Source organism: Cupressus sempervirens, chromosome 2 (assembly GCF_028749045.1).
Source record: "Cupressus sempervirens isolate cs-2001-9-10 chromosome 2, ASM2874904v1, whole genome shotgun sequence".
Lineage (NCBI taxonomy): Eukaryota > Viridiplantae > Streptophyta > Pinopsida > Cupressales > Cupressaceae > Cupressus > Cupressus sempervirens.
The window spans coordinates 578164706-578186092 of NC_143119.1; the positions used below are offsets into that span (position 1 = coordinate 578164706).

A 21387-nucleotide genomic window follows, 5' to 3' on the forward strand; every position below is an offset into this window, starting at 1 on the left:
TCATTGTAATGAAGAAGGTCATCGTGCCTTTGAATGCCCTCAATGCCAAGGAAGGATGGATAGGAGAGCTGATGATCAAGCAAGGGTTGCTTATGTGGATGATGATGCATAGTCATCATATTTAGAGGATGCAGAAAGAGGAGAGGTTCTAGTTAATGAAAGGGTCTTACAGAGCAGTGAGACTAAACCTGGACAAAGGAGGAGTTTGTTTCGCACCAGGTGCAAGTGCAAGAGTAAATGTTGTGATGTGATTGTTGATGGTGGAAGCACTGACAACTTGGCATCAGAGGAGATGGTCTCAAAGCTAAAGCTCAAGAGGGAGAAACACCCCCAACCTTATCGGATTGCTTAGGTGCAAGATAATCATAAGGTCCTAGTTAGTGAGCAATGTTTGGTAAAGTTCAAGATTGGGAGTTACCATGACAAGGCTCTCTGTGACATCATTCCAATGGATGTCTACCATTTATTGTTGGGAAGGTCGTGGTAGTTTGATAAGCATGCTATACATGATGGTCATGCAAATATATACTCTTTGACAAGCATGCTATACATGATGGTCATGGCCTACTCCAAGGTCTGCCACTAAGTTAAGATCATTCCATGGTCTGGCTAGTTTTTACTGGAAGTTCATTAGAAATTTCAGTAGTATATGTGCATCCCTAACTAAAACAATGAGGGGGGATAGAAAAGAGCTCAGGTGGACTATAGGAGCTGCCAGGAGTTTTGAATTGCTAAAGAAGGTGACAGAGCAACTTGTGTTGGCACTTCCTGATTTCAACAAAGTGTTCTAGGTGGATTGCGATGCTTGTGACAGTGCTATTGGGATTGTGTTGAGCCAAGAAGGTAAACCTATTACCTACTTTAGTGAAAAATTGAATGATGCAAAGAAGAAGTATTTTGTTTATGATTAGGAGTTTTATGCAATAGTTTAGGCCTTAAAGAAATAGAGGCATTATTTGTTGCCAAAATAATTTGTTTTGTATACCAATCACTAGGCATTGCAGTACCTAAATAGTCAAGGTAAATTGAATCAAAGACATTTGAAATGGGTAGAGTTCATGCAAAGCTATATGTTTGTATTGAAACATAGAAGCAGAAGGTCTAATAGGGTTGCATATGCATTAAGTAGGAGACAATTATTGCTAGTAGTAATGCAGGTTGAAGTGGTTGGGTTTGATGAACTCAAGAATTTGTACCCTGAGGATCCTGACTTTGCAGAGGCTTGGAAGACTTGTAAGGAACTTGTTACTCTGGACTGGACCAGGTGGCTAGACTACATGATTCAGGATGTATGTTGTTCAAGGGAAGTCAATTGTGTATTCCAAGGAGTTCCATGAGGGAGAACTTGATCAAGGAGAAGCACAGTGGAGGGATGTCAAGACACTTTGGTCGAGATAAGACCATTGCCATTATTAGAGAACATTATTTTTGGCCTCAGTTGTCACAAGATGTGAAGAAGTTTGTGTAGAGTTGTCAAGTATGTCAAACAACCAAAGGATTTAGTCAAAATATTAGACACTATCAGCCATTGCCTATTCCATCGAAGCCTTGGGAGGACATAAGTATGGATTTTGTTCTTGGATTGCCAAGGACACAAAGGGGTAATGACTCAGTATTTGTGGTGGTTGAAATATTCTCTAAGATGGCACACTTCATTCCATGCCACAAGACTCATGATGTAGTACATATTGCAGATTTGTTTTTCAGAGAAGTGGTGAGGCTACATGGTCTTCCAAAAAGTATTGTTTCTGATAAAGATACTAGATTTGTGGGTTATTTCTAGAGGACTTTGTGGAAAAAGTTGAAGAAAAAATTGAAGTTTAGTTCTACACACCATCCACAGACTGATGGACAAACAGAAGTAGTATATAGAAGTCTGGGAAATTTGTTGAGGTGTTTAGTAGGAGATAAACCCAAGGGATGGGATTTGATTCTACCACAAGCAAAATTTGCTTACAATAATTTTGTAAATAGGAGTACTGGTAAATCACCATTCCAAATTGTGTATGGAAGTAGTCCAAGGATTGCACCAGAGCTAAGGAAGATGGAGCAAGGGGAGAGGACAAGTGCTGAGGCAGAAGACTTTGTTGAACATGTCAAGAACCTACATGAGGAGGTGTGAGCACATATTACCAAGATGAACCTATAATATAAGGCTAGGACAGATCAAAAGAGGAGACATAAGGAGTTCCAAGTTGGGGATCTGGTTATGGTATATTTGAGGAAGGAACGATTTCCAGTGGGTACTTACAACAAGCTGAAGATGAAGAAATTTGGCCCCTGCAAAATTTTGAAGAAACATGATTCAGGAAATGCATATGAGGTGAAGTTACCAGATGAGATTCACATTTCTCCTATTTTCAATATTGCAAATTTAATAGAATATCATGATGATGGTGCAAACGAGGAGTTGATGCTAGAGCCATGTCTAATTCCTACTTTTGCGAAGGAAGAGATTGAAGAAATTCTAGATAGTCATATGGGTTGGAGTACCAAAAATAGGCAATATGAAGAATACCTGGTGAAGTGGAAAGGACGATCAATAGAAGACTCAACTTGATTATCCACAATGGAGGTTGCTCATTTGGGTTTTTCTCTACCAGCTATAAAGTGATAGGGTCACTTTTCAATCTACCTTGGGTGTCTGATGTAGGAGCATCTAATGGTGTGAGGGCAATCCTATATCACCCAAAAATATGCTTAGTGTTAGTTTCTTTTTAATGTGTTTTCATTTTTGGATACCCATTTAGGTCAATTAAAGATTCCAACTCTCATAGTTCCACTATTGGTTTTTCGGGTTAGAGTTTTTAAGGGCCTTGGAATACGTGCCAATGCAAAAAATAGGTTATTTTGTAATTGAGCCATAATTATGATGAGTTAGAGGCTGTAAATTGAAGGGATGATTATACTTATAATTTAAAGCACTCCAGAAAAAGAATCAAGTCAAAAGGCTTTACGATTTGAAAGTTATTATAGTTTTAAGTTGCCTAGAGACCTCCTAAGAGCACTTCAAAGTTAGATTTTAGGCACTAGATGACCTCGTACAGTCCTGAAAACTAGGGGAAAAGAATAGCTGGTCTATTAGGCTATAGAGCGCTTGGAGAGCTTTCCAAAAATGTACACAGTTTGTTAATCAGAGTCTTGGATCAAAAGTTATGCCTCCCAAAAGTTGGACTACCATTTCTGAATTCCTTTAATTTTACACCAACTTTTGACGTGTTTTCTAGAACCTTCTGTTTTGGCGGTAGATGCCAAATGGCATATTCTAAAATGTATTCCTAACCCTAAACCTAATGTGGTTTACTAAAGGACATTTCTGGTATTGCAAAGGTAGTTTTTGGTGGAGTTTGGGAGAAGGCACTGTGAGAAGGGTTTTCTCCAAAATTTGATGATATTGTAAGCCCATAGGGCATGTCGTCGAGTCTATTTTTGTTGTACTGAATGTGATAACATATCATTTATGATAATAATATTCCCCCTTTCCTGTTGTGTTCATTTTTGTCTTGGATTATGCCTTCATCAATTACATTCTTTGTTGTCCATAAGAAAAACTTTATCAAACATATCTTCATGGTAATTTGTGAATGCACTCCAACATGGAGTAGCATGAAAAGCTGCAACAAAATAGAGAACCCATGAACTTGAATCCATGTTACCATCTACAAGTAGCGAAGCTCCATTATTTGCAGCATTTATGTCATCTTGGATTACTTTGTTTTGAGCCTTCTTGTAATTCCAACATTTTTTCTTTGTGTGGCTTGGTTCACCACAAAACCAGCAAGTGTCATTTCTTCCTCTAAACTCTTAAAGATGGTTCGATCTACCTCTTCCATTATTATTATTGTTATGTCTACCTCTTTCACAACTTCTTCCTCTATTGCTTGAGCTCACAACTGTTAGAGCATCACCGAAAGAGGGTCCTTTGTACTTCCTTCACATGTCTTCACTAAGTAATGTAGCTGCGACTTCATTGAATTTCAGCTTGCTCTTGGCTGCTATTGAAGTGCTCGCAGCCATTACTACACCTTCCCAGTTGTTTGAAAGTGAACATAATAATAATTTGGTTTTTATTTCATCATCTAATGGTATAGCAACTGAAATGAGTTGACTAACTAATGTATTAAACTCATTCAGATGATTTGACATCATTCCCCCTTATTTCACTTTCAAATTATATAAAATAAAAACTTCATTCGATGTTGAAGGTATCTCATACAATGAAGATAATTTCTCAACTAGCTTTCTTGTTGTCTTCTCAGCTAAAACGTTAAACAACACGTTACTTGAGAGAGCTAAGAAAATTGTTGCCGTTACTTTCAAATCCAAGATTTCCCAATCGTCATCTATCAATGATCCTTTGCCCTTTGCTTTACTAAGCAATGCAGAATGTAAATCTTGCTTGATGAGCAAAGACTATCTACACTTTCCATAGCCCAAAGTTTTGCACAAAAAACTATTTGATTTTCCACTTATTCGCCTCATCCATGGCGCCTGTAAATCTTTATCAATTTCTAGAAAATCAAATGAGCTTAACCAGCTCTGATACCAATTGTAATGATACAAAAAATAAAAAACTATAACTAAAATTGAATAAAAAAGATGCAAGAGTGGACACAGAGTTTATAGTGGTTCATCCAGCTAATCTGGAGTGCATTCACTCTTTAAGCAAGGGAATTTCCTTTATTCAGATAAATCACAAGTTACAATGAACAACAACATCAACTGTCTTTTCTATTCTATATCGATAACATTCAGTGGAAGACGAAAGGGTTGAGAAAAGGAAAAGTCAGCAATGATTGGACTGCACAATTAGAGTAGTTACATATTCCCTTGTCATAACCATTACACCTATAATTATACTAATACATATGACAACAAACTAGATGTGACTGACACCTAATTAGAACTTATTAACGACCAACTCAAACACATCTATAATCTTGTTTTTGTTGAATATTAAATTCCACCATGTACATCTCTCTAACTCATTATACATAACTAGCCTTTATATATTCCATATAGAATATAAATTTAACCCCTCTCTCCATCTAATTAAACAAGAGATGCAATATGTCGTAGTTCCTGCTGTTGTAGAGGTGTAGTAGAGGTGTAGGTGAGTGAGAATAAGGTTAAATAGTTGTAAATTAGGATTGTGAATGCATTGATTTTTGCCTAGAATTGCACTTGTCATCTAATAGATGGCTCATATGTCTTCATAGAATAAAGTAATTTTTAATTATGAAATAATATCTATATAATTTAATATGTACATTTGTAAATAATATATAGATGTAATACATATAAATTAATGTTAATGAATAAATATAATATAATAAATAAGAAATAACATATAACTATTTAATTTTAGCACATAGTTTAGGAGAACTTAATAATAATTTATACATCTTTTAGAATTGAAGTATATTTTTTTTTGTGATTATTTCCTTCACTATGTTTTTTGATGTAAAATATAAGTATTAATTTACTATTAAAATATATATATTTAAGCTTTAAATATATTTAAGCTAAATGATAAATTATTTAAATAAAAAATAATAATAATAAATGATATAGTTTTTAAATTGTAACACTTATCAATTATACATATTACAAACACTATTATAAAATATAATTAAAAAAGAATGTTGTTTAATTTTTTTAAATTTATAAAAGTAAATGATAGCAATAATTCAAGTACTTTTATTAAAAAATCAAAGTTTTTAAAAAATTACAAATTGAAATACTAAACTCTATTTGATTAAAAAACTTGGTAATAAAAATAAATAGTAATAATTGTTATTGATTAGACATATTTGATTAAAAAATTTGGTAATAAAAATAAATAGTAATAATTATTATTGATTAGACATTCATTTGTGAGGTGGAGGATAAAAATAATTGTTTTTTAAAAAGTTAATCCAGCTGTCGCAAATGTGGAAAAGATAAGGAAAAGATAAGGTTGTAATTAATGCATTCATAAAATTCTTATAAACTAATGTATTTGCAAAGTGTTGAAAATTCTATATTAATATGTAATGAAAATTAATTTTCTCCTTTACTATTTTTACTCCCCACCAATTCCAATAAAGATAATTAGGTTTTTTCATATGTTAAAATCATAGAAAATAGGTCAACATTACAAATTTCTATATAGGCAAAAGAATATTTATCTGCCATTGGTGGGATGAAAAAGGTAGTTGGCATTTATTTGCATCTGACCGATGCATTAGTATCGTGCCAACGGGAGGAACTAATAATAAATATCTATTTATCTTCATCTTTATCGCTACTTTTATTTACCCCAAATCAAACATACAATAACGGAAACTTGTTTTTAAAACCATCAAAAGCCTTTTGAATAAAATAGAATAACGTTATTTCCTTCTAGGGAAGTTTGGAAGGCATGGCAAATGACCATTCCGGAAAGATATAAACTAACACGGATGACGTCAACAATGACACAAACTCCCTTCAATAAAAACAATATTATTATCGTGATTACTGACAAGTCAACTGCAACCTGAGACTGCCTACATATGCCAATCGAATCATTTCACGTCAACCGACGGACAGTGACTCCTCACATTTTCCTGACATAAAGATCTCTTCTTCTCTGAGCAAGTCAAACCGACTCAAAGTCAGATTCCTTTAACAATTTCAATTTCATCCATACCAAGATTTAACTCCTGGAATTGGAACAAAAGGTGATTTTCTCTAGTTTTCCGGCTAATTTCAGATTATCTAAGTCCTGTCAAACAAATGGAAGGAAAGACTCCCGCAGGATACAGGCCAAATGTTGGAGTTTGCGTCTTGAATTCTGAAAATGAGGTATGGCATTCTTCATGTTCGTCCAGAAATTACTTAAATCTATTTTCTTTTCTTTTCTACAGTAGTATTTGCAAATCCTCATTGCATTTATGCGTTTACCCGGCTCAGGAGTGACTGAATTTGCCGTAAATGGATAGTTATTATAGAGATCTTTTTTTAATGGTTGCTTGGAGTTAAGAACTTTTTTAAATATTTGAGAGGAGAATAGGAAATTATTTGCATAAGAATTTTTTTGATATTATAGTTTCTTCCATACTTTATATTCAAATTACTTCTCAGACAAGTTAAAGAGACAAAAAATTAGGTCGAAGACTATTTTTAAAACAGTTGACAGATTCAAAGTTGCTTTACCTTCTCAGTACCAGCTTAATATTTATCCTCCAAATTAATTAGACAAAATTCTTTACATAAATTGTCTAGCACGATGTAATCGAGCATGATCTGCTCTTGTAGCTTTTATTTTCAGCTGTAATTTTTTGTACGTGCTTTATTTAATTCAGTTTCAGAACTAGAACTCGCTTATTGATTATATTTAATTTTGATTTCTTTTTGGTTAAGCTACCTAACTTTTACTCTTCCTTTTAAGTTGTTCAAAACAGTGTTGATTCAGATTTAAAATTATATTGTTTTAAAATTTATTCCAATTCATTTGGCCTTGGTTACATCTCCGTATGAGAAATATCAGTTGTAGAAACTTTCTGTATTAAATTTTCGCTTCAATAATTTATTTTCAGCTTCAAATTTATTTGGCTCACAATTAACCATGTCTCGCTAAATTCCTTTCAAAGATTGTTTTTGATCAGAAATCTGAAATTTAAGCCTTTCTATTAATGTTTTTATAACCACAGTTCTAATTCATGGATTAATTTGCTTCAAAAATACCAAGATAATATGGTAGCCTTTTTGAATGAAATATTGTCATGAACCTTTCGAACTTTTTGTCCGAGGTTTCCGGGGAAATTTACCCTTGACATTTAATTAAAAAAAGAAAGAAAAGATGGCACGCAACTTGCCACTTGATAATATAATCTAAAAAGAATGTTGCGAAACTTTCAGGCATTGGCCCCTTCCAACAGGGGAAATCTAGGCAGGGTTGAATTAAATAAAATTACATCTATCTATTTCTCAAAATCCGCCTGCATGGAGCCTTGGCACTCTTACAAGTGAACCAGGCGGGAATTGCACTGAAGATTAGTGATAGTGTCAAAAAATTCAGGTCCAAACAGGAGTTCAACCTATTAAATTAATTTTGCATCAAATATTTTTGAGGCAGTAACTAAGTTCAGTAATTATCTGCCTACACGCTCATAACTTTCCAATTGAAAAACTCAAACCATTTCATGGAGACACCAAGTACCCTGCCCTAGAAAACTGAATCATTGTGTAAACTTAGGGTTCAGATGCAGGAAAAATTCAGGAAGATGTTATGGCTAACATATTAACATTTTTTACTGTTTTTTTTTCCCTTCAAACTCTATTACTCCATTAAAAAATTAATTTGTATGGAAGAGTATGCAAAGTTTCATTTCTTGAGTCCATTAGCCCATTTCCAGAGTTGCCAAACATCAATTTCTTCTTTTTGTTGTAATAGGTACTATTAAAGAAATTATTTAGAACTTTAGTTAGCATCTAATAGTATGCCCTTAAAAAGTAGTTTACTATTATAATCAATCTTATGTTCCTCCATCTTGAGATTGTCTTGAGTATTTTATTAGTTATGTTTCACTTTTTGACTGCTGTAATTTCAGCAGAATGTATCATATGCGAAGTCCTAATAACATTAATTATTTCTTCTTTTAGGTATTTGTTGCTTCAAGATTGAACCTTCCAGGTGCATGGCAGATGCCACAGGTATCTCTTCTTAAATGGATTTTTGTGCATGGAATTTATATTGATAAAAAATTCTGTAAATGTCTATCTGAGATTTGGGTTGAACTAAATTCATTCTGTAACTTTAGTTGTATCACTCAAACTTTCATTAATGTTTCTGTCATACTAAATTCAATGAAATTGATGCTGTAATAGCTAGTTGAAGTACCTATTAACGAAGCTTTGGTTATGTAATGTCCTTTTGAATTGTGTCCCTTACCTTATTTTTAGTTTTATTATTCATGTCAGGAGAGATTAGTTGAGGTAAATTAGGTAATATCTGAAGTCTGAACTTCTCGTTCATTGTTTGTTGCTATTGGTTTTTACTTTTTGAATTTTTCATGTAGTTTGATTCCACTGCACGCTTCTTGATGCACCTAGCAAACTATAGAATTCTACTTAACCATATTCTGCCAGAAGATAGTTCACCTTAAATTAGGGTGTTTTTTAGTGGTGAATATTCGTAATTTAGCGAATATTGGGTTTTCTTAATGTTGATTTTGGCGATTTTTGAGCCATTATATGGTGGCCCAATTGCCTAACATTATCAAGGTTAGTGGTTCATTACTCATTTCAATCGCCAAGCATGGATTCACATTTGACTTCTTTGGTAAAATTATTCGCCTTTCACACAGCCAACCTAGTTATTCTAACCGATGCCATGTTTGCCATCCTTCAATCCATTAGACTTGCATGTGTATGGGTAGTTTGCCCAAAGAATTTAATTTTAATTCCCTACAGTCGGCCCATTTTGCCAATAATTTTCCATTTCGCATTGGAGTCGTGCACACGTTTCACCTCTTACAATCCAGAATCAGCTGATATAAATTCCATTTCGCCTCATTTTTTGCTATCCCTAATTAGTGATTGGCATTTTGATATGAACTTCCATAATCACAAAACATGATAATAATTAATCTTGCCTTCGGCCTCTTATAAAAAAATTCAATGTTTATGTTTCAGGACCATATCTAGATAAGTAAATAGATAGGAATGATATAAATTTCTTAATTTACTTATTTTATAATTTTATTTTATTTTATTGTATATTATTAATTTTACACATTGTTCAAGAGACTGAATAATTTGCCAATGGAAATTATTATTTTTTCTTTGTAAATTGATATTTTTTGCCAAAATAATTAATTTTTTTGATAGGTGTTTTACACCTTTTGCCAAGTTTTTACACCTTTCCCAAAGGAGGGGTTCCTTAAAGTATACCCTGCCTTAAATGGCAATACATGTTGTAAGAAATGACTTCTGATTAAAATGATTGAATTAAGGTCGACATAGAAGTCTGTAGGAATTGTCCTGGCTAGAATATTTATGCATGTGTTACTTTTATGAGAGGCTAGGTTGCAATGTTTTAATAACATGCTGAGTGGAAATATTTGGTCCAGGGTGGAGTTGAAGAAGGTGAAGAGCCAGGAGCTGCTGCCATCAGAGAATTACAAGAAGAAACTGGGATTAAATCTGCAGAAATTGTTGCAGAGGTAATTTTTTGTTAAAAATGTTATTTGCTCTGGGTTCAACTACAATTCCCTTTTTAACTCAAATCTTTCGAGGGCTTGCTACGATATTACAATTTTAACAATAAAAATGTATTGTACTTTATAACCACTAAAGCCTGACTATAACAAACTTCTTGTCCAATATAACAGTGTTCTGTAGGAGTAAACAATGTAACCAAAATGCTTATTATGATATTAAGTGGAGGTAAGCATACATGTAGAATCAAGGAAGTTACATGTGAATTTTGTTGCAAGACTCTTTGTTTTTGGATCATGTCTTCTTGAGTACTTGATACCATGTATGAGACAGCAGACTTCCTCTCTTAACCAAGTTATCTGGTTGGTCTTGAGCAAACAGTCAAGTGATTTGACACAATGCTTTTTAATTTTTTGGAACCTTCTAACCTGGCTATTGTAAGTCTGGGTTTTTAGATTGGGAACAATATTATGTTTACAGAACTGGATCGATGAATTGGGTTCATAACTTTATGCCAATATAAAACTCTGGCACATTAAAACTGTAAAACGCTAATTTCTTTCTTATTCTCCCAAAATATTTGTGAAGACAGCCAAGATATGAGAAATAAATGCTTAGATGAACTGTAACATGCAATTTGTGGGTCTGTTAATCAAGCAGTTGACATTTTAAGACTTCTTAAGTACTAATGTTTGTTGGCAGGTACCACAATGGCTAACCTACGACTTTGCTCCTCATGTGAAAGAAAAGCTCAGTCGGTTGTGGGGACGTGAATGGAAAGGTCAAGCACAGAAATGGTGAGATTTTAAAATCAATGCATTTTAGCTGAAATTACAACTCCACCCAATTCAAGCATGTCAATCAGTGCACCAGAATTAATCTTAAAAGTTTATGTCATCAATTCCCTCCACAAATAAATTTGTAATACAGAAGAAGCAAACTGTAGAAGGACTTGCAATTTGTTAAAAAATATTACAGTTTAAGATGTCTCCAGTAAAACACTACTGACTGGATTTGCCATTGATGCAGTCAAAATCAAGGTATCACATTGAAGACATGACAAGATCATGAAGCTCAAATCCCACTCACACAGAGTATTAGACATAAGCGCACTGGATATAGAAACATATGTTTCATTAATGCAAAAGAATGGTTATAGATTAGAAAGAACGTTGCCCTTGTATACAATGAGCACCTTTGCTAACACACATAGTACTATGTACATTACTTGACTCTTAGGTGTTATCTTCTTTCAATGCTAAGGCTCGGCTGTGAGTATGCCTATAAAGAATTTTCGAAACTCCCGCTCTTGCCCATTTTGAGCCCCCAAAACTAAAACTTCATCAATGTGCAGCGAGTATTAACTCTCCCATGGTTCTACATCTTCCATTATGATTGTCCATCTCCTACTAATTTCATTGATCGTGTTTTGACTACTGTCGGGAAATCAGGTAAGTTCATCACCTAAGGTAAACATCTTCTAGCTCCTGTCATCTTTTATCAATAATGGAGGAAACCAAAGCAATCTCACCTATTACACAAGCTGTTACCAATGTGCAATTCTTTGCACATTCAAATGCCCTTCATCCACATTTATTTTTCAATCTTCTTATCTGTGCCTATAGCATGTACTTGTCTCTGCACCCAACACACAGACCGAATCCTAAGCCAAAATTGCTCCAATCCTTCGGTATGTGTTTTCTCCTCCTTTTATCCAAGGTCACTTTTGCATGTTGCTTTCACGGCCAAAACGATTGCCCCTGTTTTTGTTTTCTGCAGGATTGCCATTGATTGACCTAAGATGCTCTTGCATCGACCAGTTAGATAGTATAAAAATCTATGTCCAGTTTGCACCGAATTCAAATACAGTGTAAGAATCTGTCTTCATTTTTGCTCTGTTTTTGCTAACATTTCTTGTTCTTTCTAAATTATGAACATAAGGTGGTGAAATCCTATAAGATTGCTTCTAGATTTCTCTTGTGATCAAGACATTGCAACCTCTGCAGAGACATTTCATATTCTCTGTGCTCTAGTTGTCAAATACATACAATAAGCACACATCCTCAAAGAACCCTCAGCACATTAGAATCATGATATATGTCACGAACTACACATGCTTGTGATCAATCTTTTTGATCGGTGAATTACGGAAACCTCAATCTATAAAAGTAATCAAAATCAAGAAATTTCAAATCTTTTGATGGAGATGAGGTTAAGGATGATCTAGAGGAAGATGAAAGGGATGCTATTGGAATGTTGAGGTTGAGTTGCTGCTAGATTTTCTGCATGAGGCTCGTTTGAAGGGTTCACATATTGCCTCTATTGTCATCGACACGAATGAGTATGTGGAGAATTTTTGCAAGAGATTTGAATAGTCATCCTACTTGAGGGTTACATAGGGGCTTTCTTCTCTCCCTTGTGGTTACCCTTCTTGTTGCTTTGGTCAACCCTCATAAGGAGCTTCGTTTAGTTACAACTAATGTAATTGCTTAATGAAATTTGGGGAGGAGTTTGGTATGTTTGAGAGCCCTACAAAGGTTGTGGCGGTACCTCTTCTTGGCAATGCTGATCTTTGGTACTTAAGGTCCTTAAAGTCCCTCGAGCCCCCTCTAGGTCTCGACCTCGTAGGCTTTTGATGTAATGTGCAAATAAACTCTTCCCACGTTTTGGTCATTGAGGTGAATGCTACTAGATCTATTGACATTCTGCAGGTTAGGGTTTCTTTTGTTGTGACATTGGAGGGTAGTTCTTTTGATTCAACCAATCATGGTTTTATGGGCTTGGTGAAGCTTCTTAGGTCTTGGACAGGTCATGCAATATTCTGATAGTTCATGATGTTGTGGGCAGAGATTCTTGGGCTTTTGTTTGAATATTGATGTTGTCTGATGTTAGGCCCTAAAATAATGCCAACTGCAAGTGACTGTTCAGGTGGCTTCTATGACCAATAGTTTTTTCTTTTTCTCTTGTCAAACTCTCCAGGATAGTTTTGGTATCCTTCTAGCCTTCTAGGAGTTTCTTGGTTCCTTGAGAAATTTGGCCTTTTAAAAAAATGGTGTGTTAGATTTGACACTCTAAAGAAAGATTTAACAAGATCTTTGTTTGGATTAGGCTATCTAGGCATCCTTTGGAATACTAGCATGAAGAGATCATAAGAGGTATTGTCAATTCTTTTGGTTAGTTTTTATCCATAGATGGCCACAAAATCTATGAAATGATTATGTTTTTTCCAGGGCTTGTGAAGAGTTGATTTTGATAAGGTGTTGCCAAATGCTATAACATTGTTTTCTAAACTCGGTGTTTGGGAGCAAAGAATCCATTATGAGTTCTGTTTGTCTTCATTTCAATAAAGCCAAGCAGTTCTCCAGTTTCTACCATGATATGAAGAAGAAGCACCATATTCAAACAAGAAATTGTGTTGTCCCTGGTAAAATCTTGTGCAATATTTTGGGCTATTTAAATTTTAGACTCATATTTCATCAAAACCTTTATAAACGCTAGGATTATATCATATGTTTACACAGCATGCTCTAATGACTCATAATTATGCTTCAGACTTGTTATCTACCAATAGGTCTCACAAAATCAATTATTTTTCATTACACTCACATAAATAACATATGCAGAAAATTCCATTCCCCTAATTTGATTTAAATTGGTTAAATATGCTTTAAAGAATTTTGCTACCACAACAATATAGATAACACATGGCAATTGCAGTAATAATAAACCAAGACTGGACACACAAAAAGCAATTGCGAATATAATACTTACTAAGAAACTAGATAAATTTCATCTATTATATTAAATGAATTGTAGAATATTTCAGTATTTTTCTACAGCAACTATGGTGAATGCAAACACAAATTGCTTGCATCAGCAACAGCTATTAAGTGTTGTGTTGACTCAATATGTTCAATTTTGGCCAGCATTAATCTCAAACACGATCTCTACATGAGACTGCTCCTTTAATTGAATGGTTTTTGTCTTTCAATGTAAGATCTACAGAGTTTTGTCCCTTAATCTCCAGATATTTGTGGGTATTTGTCCCAAGATCTAGATGCTTGAACACCAAGTGCTCATGGTGATTTTTGGTTATGTTTTGTGTTGATTTCATCAAAGATAACCCTTTGATACATTTGATCCCATCTTTGCAATGTTAAGAACCCAAGAAGATTGTCAAGAATTGCACAGTGGTCTCTATCTTTGGCTTGGTATGTTAGAATGAATCCCCATGTGTTGAGTATTGTTTCTTTTGCATCAAGCTGGAAATCATGTCTCTTGTGTAGAAACAAACTTGGAAGGTGTAGAGGAGACCCCCTATGATCTACAATTGTCCTTAGCAAGTACGAAAAGGGCCACTTTGGGTTTGAAACCCTAACTACTACATTAATGGTAGCTGTTGGCTTCCTCGTGGTGTGTCTTCTTGAAAGTCCATGTGGTTTGTCTTCAAGTGGATTGGGACAAACGTTAATGTTAGCTAAGTGGAATACCATAGGGAGCCACTGTTAGCATGAATGTTGATGATATTCCTATGGGGGAGTATCCTAGCATTGCTAGAGCATTGGAGAGATTGATAGCATGACTGTGTGTTGCATTCATGACTATGTCATTGATGTCAACATACTATGCAGATTGGCAGAGTAGCAAACAGAGATTGAGATCGTATCGAGTATTCATGATGAGGTCAAGTGTAGTTAGGGACATGTTCTTGTAATGTCCCCAATTTTTAATAAATTTTTTAATTAGGTTAATTAAATGGTCCTAAAAATCAAATAATATCAGAAGGGATTATTTAATTAATAAAGAAGTCCACTCTTTATTTTATTTTGTTGTAACTTGTCGATCTATCGACGTTTTTGTAATCCTTTAGGAAGTTTCCCCAAAGCCCTTTATAAGGCCACCTAGGTTGTTTTAGGCATGTGATTTGGATTATTTTATTTGTACTACGAATTCCAGTTGGAGTTCTCTGTTGTTCGCCATTTTCGAAGTGAGAGATCTTCCCTACTTGGCTATTCCGGTTTCAATGGGATTCAACCCTCACCCTATTCCGTTGACTGTAATACTTTGCTCAGATCTGGCAAATCAGAGCACCATCTTTGTCTACAAGTATTAATTGGAGGATATCAGTATTCAATATTTATTCATGCTTGGCATTTATTTGATGGATTTGGTGTTCTAATATTATTTGCATCAGTTTGTATTCTCTTTCCAATCTTTGTGCAACACCCTTGATGCATCTTCAACCTCCCACTATACCAACCTTAGTACGCCATCATTAGTATGCCCACCTTAGTCCGCCATTCACCATCTTCCATCTGTCATCTGCCATCCTGCCATCTTCCATCCATCATCTATCATCCGCCAACCTTTCATTTGTCATCCTGCCATCTTCCGTCCGCCATCGGCCATCCATTACCTTCTTTGTATGGTCATCGAATCCCTTCCCTATATAGCCATACACTTCCTTCCTTGTACGACCATCCTCCATCCACCGTACTACCTCCCTCCATACTCCTTCCTCCATCCACCGTACTATCTCTCTCCGTACTCCTCCCTCCATCCAACGTAATATCTCCCTCCATACTCATTATTCAGTATGCCCTAGTCACCATCTCTCCGTATGGAAAACCATCCTTTGTTTCACTGTATAGAAACTCACTTCCAATTACACCATATTGCTTACATCACACGCCTCCCTCCAACTTTATTGTACTCTCTTTCTTCCTTTCCATATGCTCCCTACTCTATACAATGGTCTTTTTCCACCGTACCCAAACTTGGCACATTGTGTACAAACCATTTCCATACACCTTCACATTGATGGGAACATTACAGTTCTACAAAGTGTCCTAATGACGTGGCTAAGAGTGCATGCATAAAGTTGAAGACTGGTAGCAGTTATTCAAGATTAATAGAAGACAGTTTATAGACAAAGTTCCTAAGAAGTGGTTTCTAATGTTTGGATTATATCTCCTAAGAGAGATAGAATTTGGATGAGTGCAGTTAGACAGAGATAGAAGATATCCTAATGACGTCAGTGAGTGTGTTAAGTCTAAAGTCGCACATGTGAGAAGTTGTAAATAATGCGAGTCAATAGTATTATGTAATTATGAAAAGATGTAATGTAGCATATTATCCTAATGAGGTCCTATTGTAATTGTAATCAGAAAAGCCTCAAGGCCGACTCAATGAATTATTTTGAAGACGTGGTATAAAGGAAAGTTATTTTCCTTGTGATGTAGTGTGAACTGTATGAAAGTGTGCAAGTGTATACAATAAGTAAAGAAGATCAGTAAATGCGACTAAGTGATCAAAGGGATTATTGTGATGCGAGTTTGCAAATCTGGTATTGAGATTTGAGAAGTGTTTGGTGCAGAAAAGGCACAATAAGAGGATATAGAAAGAGTTTGAGTGGCTGAGATCAGTTGTATTTTCTATTATTCTTAAAGGAATAATACAAAGGCCAGTTGGAAATTGAGTTTGGTGGTCTTGCCCCTGAAGTTGTTTGGGTGGGTCCTACCTTCTACAACTCCTAACAAGGTTGGCACAGCTCCTAACAGGGTTGGAATCTCCTCACAAGGATTCAAAGTCTCCTAACAGGGACTAATATGAACTGAATGTGTTTCATTGGCTCCTAATAGAGTCCATCATCTTACAAGGAACTTATATATTAGTACATTGTCTTGTGGGTAACATCCCCACCGGGGTTTTCCCTGTGATCAAGGGTTTCCCTAGTTAACATATGTAGTGTTAGCGTGTGTGAATCTTCTTATAGTGGTTGTTATTGATCACATGTTTGAGATTTAATAAGGTTAATAAAAGTTCTAATTTGATAACTAATTCACCCCACCCCCTCCCTCTCAATTATCTTGGTGGACTTTACTTTCTAATAGCTAAATCATCATTTTCAGCACTAATGACACTATGCTTAGTGGTAGGTCAAGAGGGATAACAAAAAATGGTGGGGATGCTAATGTTTGAAGGTTAGGGTTGGCTCGTGGTTCATGGTTCATGGTCCATGCCTCTCATCACAAAATGGAGTTTGAAGGAGAGGTATGTTGAATAGGAGTTTGATGTCAGATTGAGGTGTGAGCAAGATTGAGGTTTGGCTGCAGGGGATGGTAGTATGCGGGAGTCCAAAGATTGCTAAGGTGACGAGTGAAAGAGGGGAATAAGTGGGACATGTGGTAGTATGAGGAAGTTTAGCATCTCAGAAGAGATAGCGAGAGAATTAGACTTGAGAAGAGAGACATGTTAGGTAGTGTAACTCCACAACACTCCAACTGCTTCCATAGACTTGGGAACTTTCCTATGCATTTGCACTCAAGAACCTTGAGGGACTTAGATGCTTTTAGGATTTGAAGGGAAAAAATTTACAAATAAAATGGAATTAGGGTAAACACAAGAGTTTAGAAATAGGCACTTTTGTCCCTTGAACGAGTTATAAAGGGGACATGACAAAAAGATCATTCCTTCTCTTGCTCATTGGAAAGAGATTCATAATGATGATGGTGAGTTAGAAATTGAAGATCACTCTACAATGAGAAACAAAGGATTCAAACGTTATTGTTGTGGGTTTGATAGGGAATGGATAGGTGCCTCCCATTAAGGAAAAGCAAAAACCAAATGCTAAGCTTACGAGTCCTTTGGTTGTGGTTGGACCTTCTTTGGAAAAAGGCCATATGTTTCAAGCTTTAATCCCATTTCAAAGTCTATTGGAGAGGTTTGGATTTAAATCTCTATGATTGTTGTGTTGCTTGTCCCTTGCTTTTGAGTTTTCTATTTTTTGCTTGATGGACCTATTTGGTTTAAGGGTTGTTTCTTTGTAGGTCTTGGTCTTGTGGTGCTTTTCTCTTTTTTGTTGTTCAAGGAATAGAGGTCCTTTCAAAACCATATTTTTGTTCATAGCTCTGGCCAAAAGCATTTATCTAATCAAATACATAAATTGCATCTATCTTTGAAGTAAGGTTTCTAGGATGGCTTGTTATCCATAAGTTCATGTACAATTGTTTAGGCCTTTTACATCTTACTAGAACTCACACGATATTTGTTAAAAAAATGATAAACTACATTGATTAGTCTTACTTTTTTTGGGCTAACAAAATCATCATCTACTTGACGCTCCACCCAATCTAGTATGAGTTCAAGAATATCAAATTGAGCAGATTTTATAGGTTACTTTTACTTTCTTTGACGACACAATACTACACCTTAGTTGAAAATTTATGAGTCCTAATGAGTGGAAGAGACTATTTTCATGGTTTTACCTTAAAATGTGATTTTCTTAGTGTTGTCCTTCTGCCCTCAACAAAACATTTCACAGCTTGATTCAGTAGAGTAGTAACTGGTTTTAGATGTAGTACAAGGGTTCACTTTGTCAATAAATGCAAAAACCAAAAACTTTAGTGATAAGAGCATATTATTAGTTGAATGATTGAGATTTCATTAATATGTTAGCTAGAGGCTTGTTATTTAAATTATACAGGACTTCCATTCATGGCTGCATTCCTTGAAATGCTAAAGTTTACTTTGTCTTTGGATGGCTAATATGGTGTCTTGACCTATTTCCAATTTAGTTTTCCCCTTCCATTCCTAGATTACACCTAGGCATGTGCCTAGGTGATTGTGTTTATATTTTAGGTGAGCTTGTCTAAGGTGTTGCAGTTGGGAGGTGATTTTCTTGTAAGTCGATAGCTCATGTAAAGTTATATTGGACCCAAATTCAAGAATTCTGTTTGAAATGTTTCATCATCATTGTATAAGCAACTACAATTTATGTAAAAAAGATGGCATCTCTTGGTCCATTTTTGTATCCCTAGTCAGCATCGTCTATGCTTGCCATAATTGTAAATGCCCAATAACAAAGTTTACTTCAACTTATTCTTTCGGGTACTGTATATACTATATTCGAGTAGATATAATATTAAGATCGAAATTGAGATTATTCTATTGATCATATTGGTAACTAATTTTATGAGAACTTCCAATGGGGCGAAGGATTTAAATAAGGCAATTAAAAATCATGGTTTCTTTGATGTATTTAGTATCTAGATGCCAGAGCATGCTTCGTAGTCCATCTAACTCATTATTTGTTCAGGATGCTCGCAAAGGTAGCAAGTGCTCAGCTACTGTTTTTCTCAGTGCTTTTATGAAATGACCTCTGTGAAAATTCTACATCTGCTAAGTTGATATGGTCCCAATTCGTTCATAAAATTTCTGTAATACCTCATGTTAGGGCTATGAACAAGTTAAATTCGTGTGATGGCCGCTATACTTAACAATAAACTACCACAAGGCAAAGCCTCTAAATTGCTGCACTCTTGTAAACAATTCACACACCCTGCAAATGTTGTAGTTAGCAAATCAATTACTGAAAGAAGTCTTTCATCTGTAAGATTTGTATCTACAGCTACATTAAATGTCAATCAGTGTTAGTTGTTATTGTGGTTTTTGAGTAAAGATGTTTATTGAAGTTAATTTCAGATCAAAGCCCTTTAGTACTGAAAAATTTGGTGAGAAGTAGCAATTTATTAATTGTTGGCTTTTCATTTGACATGGATAATATATGAGCTTGCACAATATTGATTGCTACAGTCTGTGCCAGGGATTAAACGTAGAGAAGTAGAACTATGCTTCTACATTTTCTCTTTTTTTTTGGAACTCCATCTCTCTGACTAGAAAGCAGGTTCTACTATTTGTATTAGATCCTTTAAATAACTGAAAGATCTTGATCTTTACTACTTGGATAGAATCCTAGGTACAAACATACATTATCTGCTTATGATCTGGGGCTTATGTTAGATACAAACTGCATCTCTTGGAGGAGTTTTAAGTTTTGGATAATTTTCATTGGATGATATGGTTGGAAGTTTTGGACTCAAATGTTCAGAAATTTCTGTAGTCTTTGATACTCACATGGTCTAGTGCTAGGGATGTTTACTTCTAAATGTAGATGTCTTACAAGAGATAAGCTGATTTGCAAGTCTCAATTGTTGAAGCTAGCACTGAAGGTTTGCAAAATCACATGATTCATAGCAAACATCCTTTATAACCCATAGTTTCTTGAATTTGTTATGCTTTAAGTTATTTTAAATAACTTCTGATTCCTCTAGAGAGCATTCTGCAGGTTCCTCCTGAAATTTGTTGGCGATGAAAATGAGATCAATCTAGCAGGTGATGGGACAGAAGCGGCTGAATTTTCTGAATGGAAATGGATGCAACCCAAGCAAGTTATTGAACATGTGAGACATCTAGAGTTTAATTGAGGAATGGCTTGTAGTTGATCTCAAATTGGCTTAATCTGAAGAGTACTAATATTTCTCCTTTGTGTTTTGGATCAGGCTGTAGATAACAAGAGACCAATTTATGAGCAAGTTTTTAAGACATTTGCTCCATATATAAATTCATAATCAGCTGCACTATGTAAAATATAGGAATTGTGTAATCTACCTTCCTTCCTATGCCACTTCCATCCTTGTGTATAAAGATTTGACACGCACATGATAATGTTCTTATTGCAAATGGGATTTTGTCATTTTGACAAATGAGCATATCAGTTTCAAAGTTGTTTCTCTCTTCTAAAAGCATTTTATCAATCTTTTCCTTCTGGAAAGGGGAATTTCTTAATTTCTGAATGCTAGATATGATATCAGGAAATGTTTATAATATCTCAGACAAATTTCTTCATCTTTATTTATTTACTGGGATCTGAACAAGACTCATGCTCTCAAATAATTGTCTTTTTTCCTTAGAAATTGTTACCATTTGTCCTAGATATTTGTTAATCACATTTGTTGGTATCAGAGACGGGGATCATTCTTAAGCATCCTTTGTACATAATCTTTCAGTTCAGGCTGTGTAACTATATTACAATGATTTTATGGATTTCATTCAAGCTCGTGGTTTTGGTCAGTCCCATTATTTAGTTTTTCAATTCTATTTGTTTCGAAGTCCTAACCATAGCATTTCTTGTCCAGCAACTTTCCAGTTTTCCCTTCTTGTCTCAAGATTCCAAGCAAAATATTACTTGTCCAACCCTGAGTGTCCACAAACACCGTCCAGAGAAATGATTATGGTTTGGTATACATGTCAATTAGCTAGCCTAAGCCCTATACGCTTAGTTGAAAGTGGACCAAAGAGAGCTTCCAAAGAGTGATATTAGCTTAGTTGGCTATAAAATTTTGAAGATCTGCAAACCTGTTG

At 35.1% G+C, this 21387-nt stretch overlaps 1 protein-coding gene across 1 annotated transcript; it reads left to right on the plus strand.

Moving 5' to 3' along the window:
- Positions 1-6511: 6511 nt before the first annotated feature.
- NUDX25 (nudix hydrolase homolog 25) lies at positions 6512-20883 on the plus strand. The gene is made up of 6 exons (XM_089814563.1): positions 6512-6828; positions 8629-8679; positions 10098-10190; positions 10888-10982; positions 20312-20426; positions 20526-20883. The coding sequence occupies exons 1-6, from the start codon at positions 6760-6762 to the stop codon at positions 20592-20594; spliced, it is 492 nt and encodes a 163-aa protein (XP_089670689.1). The 5' UTR covers positions 6512-6759; the 3' UTR covers positions 20595-20883.
- Positions 20884-21387: the final 504 nt, after the last annotated feature.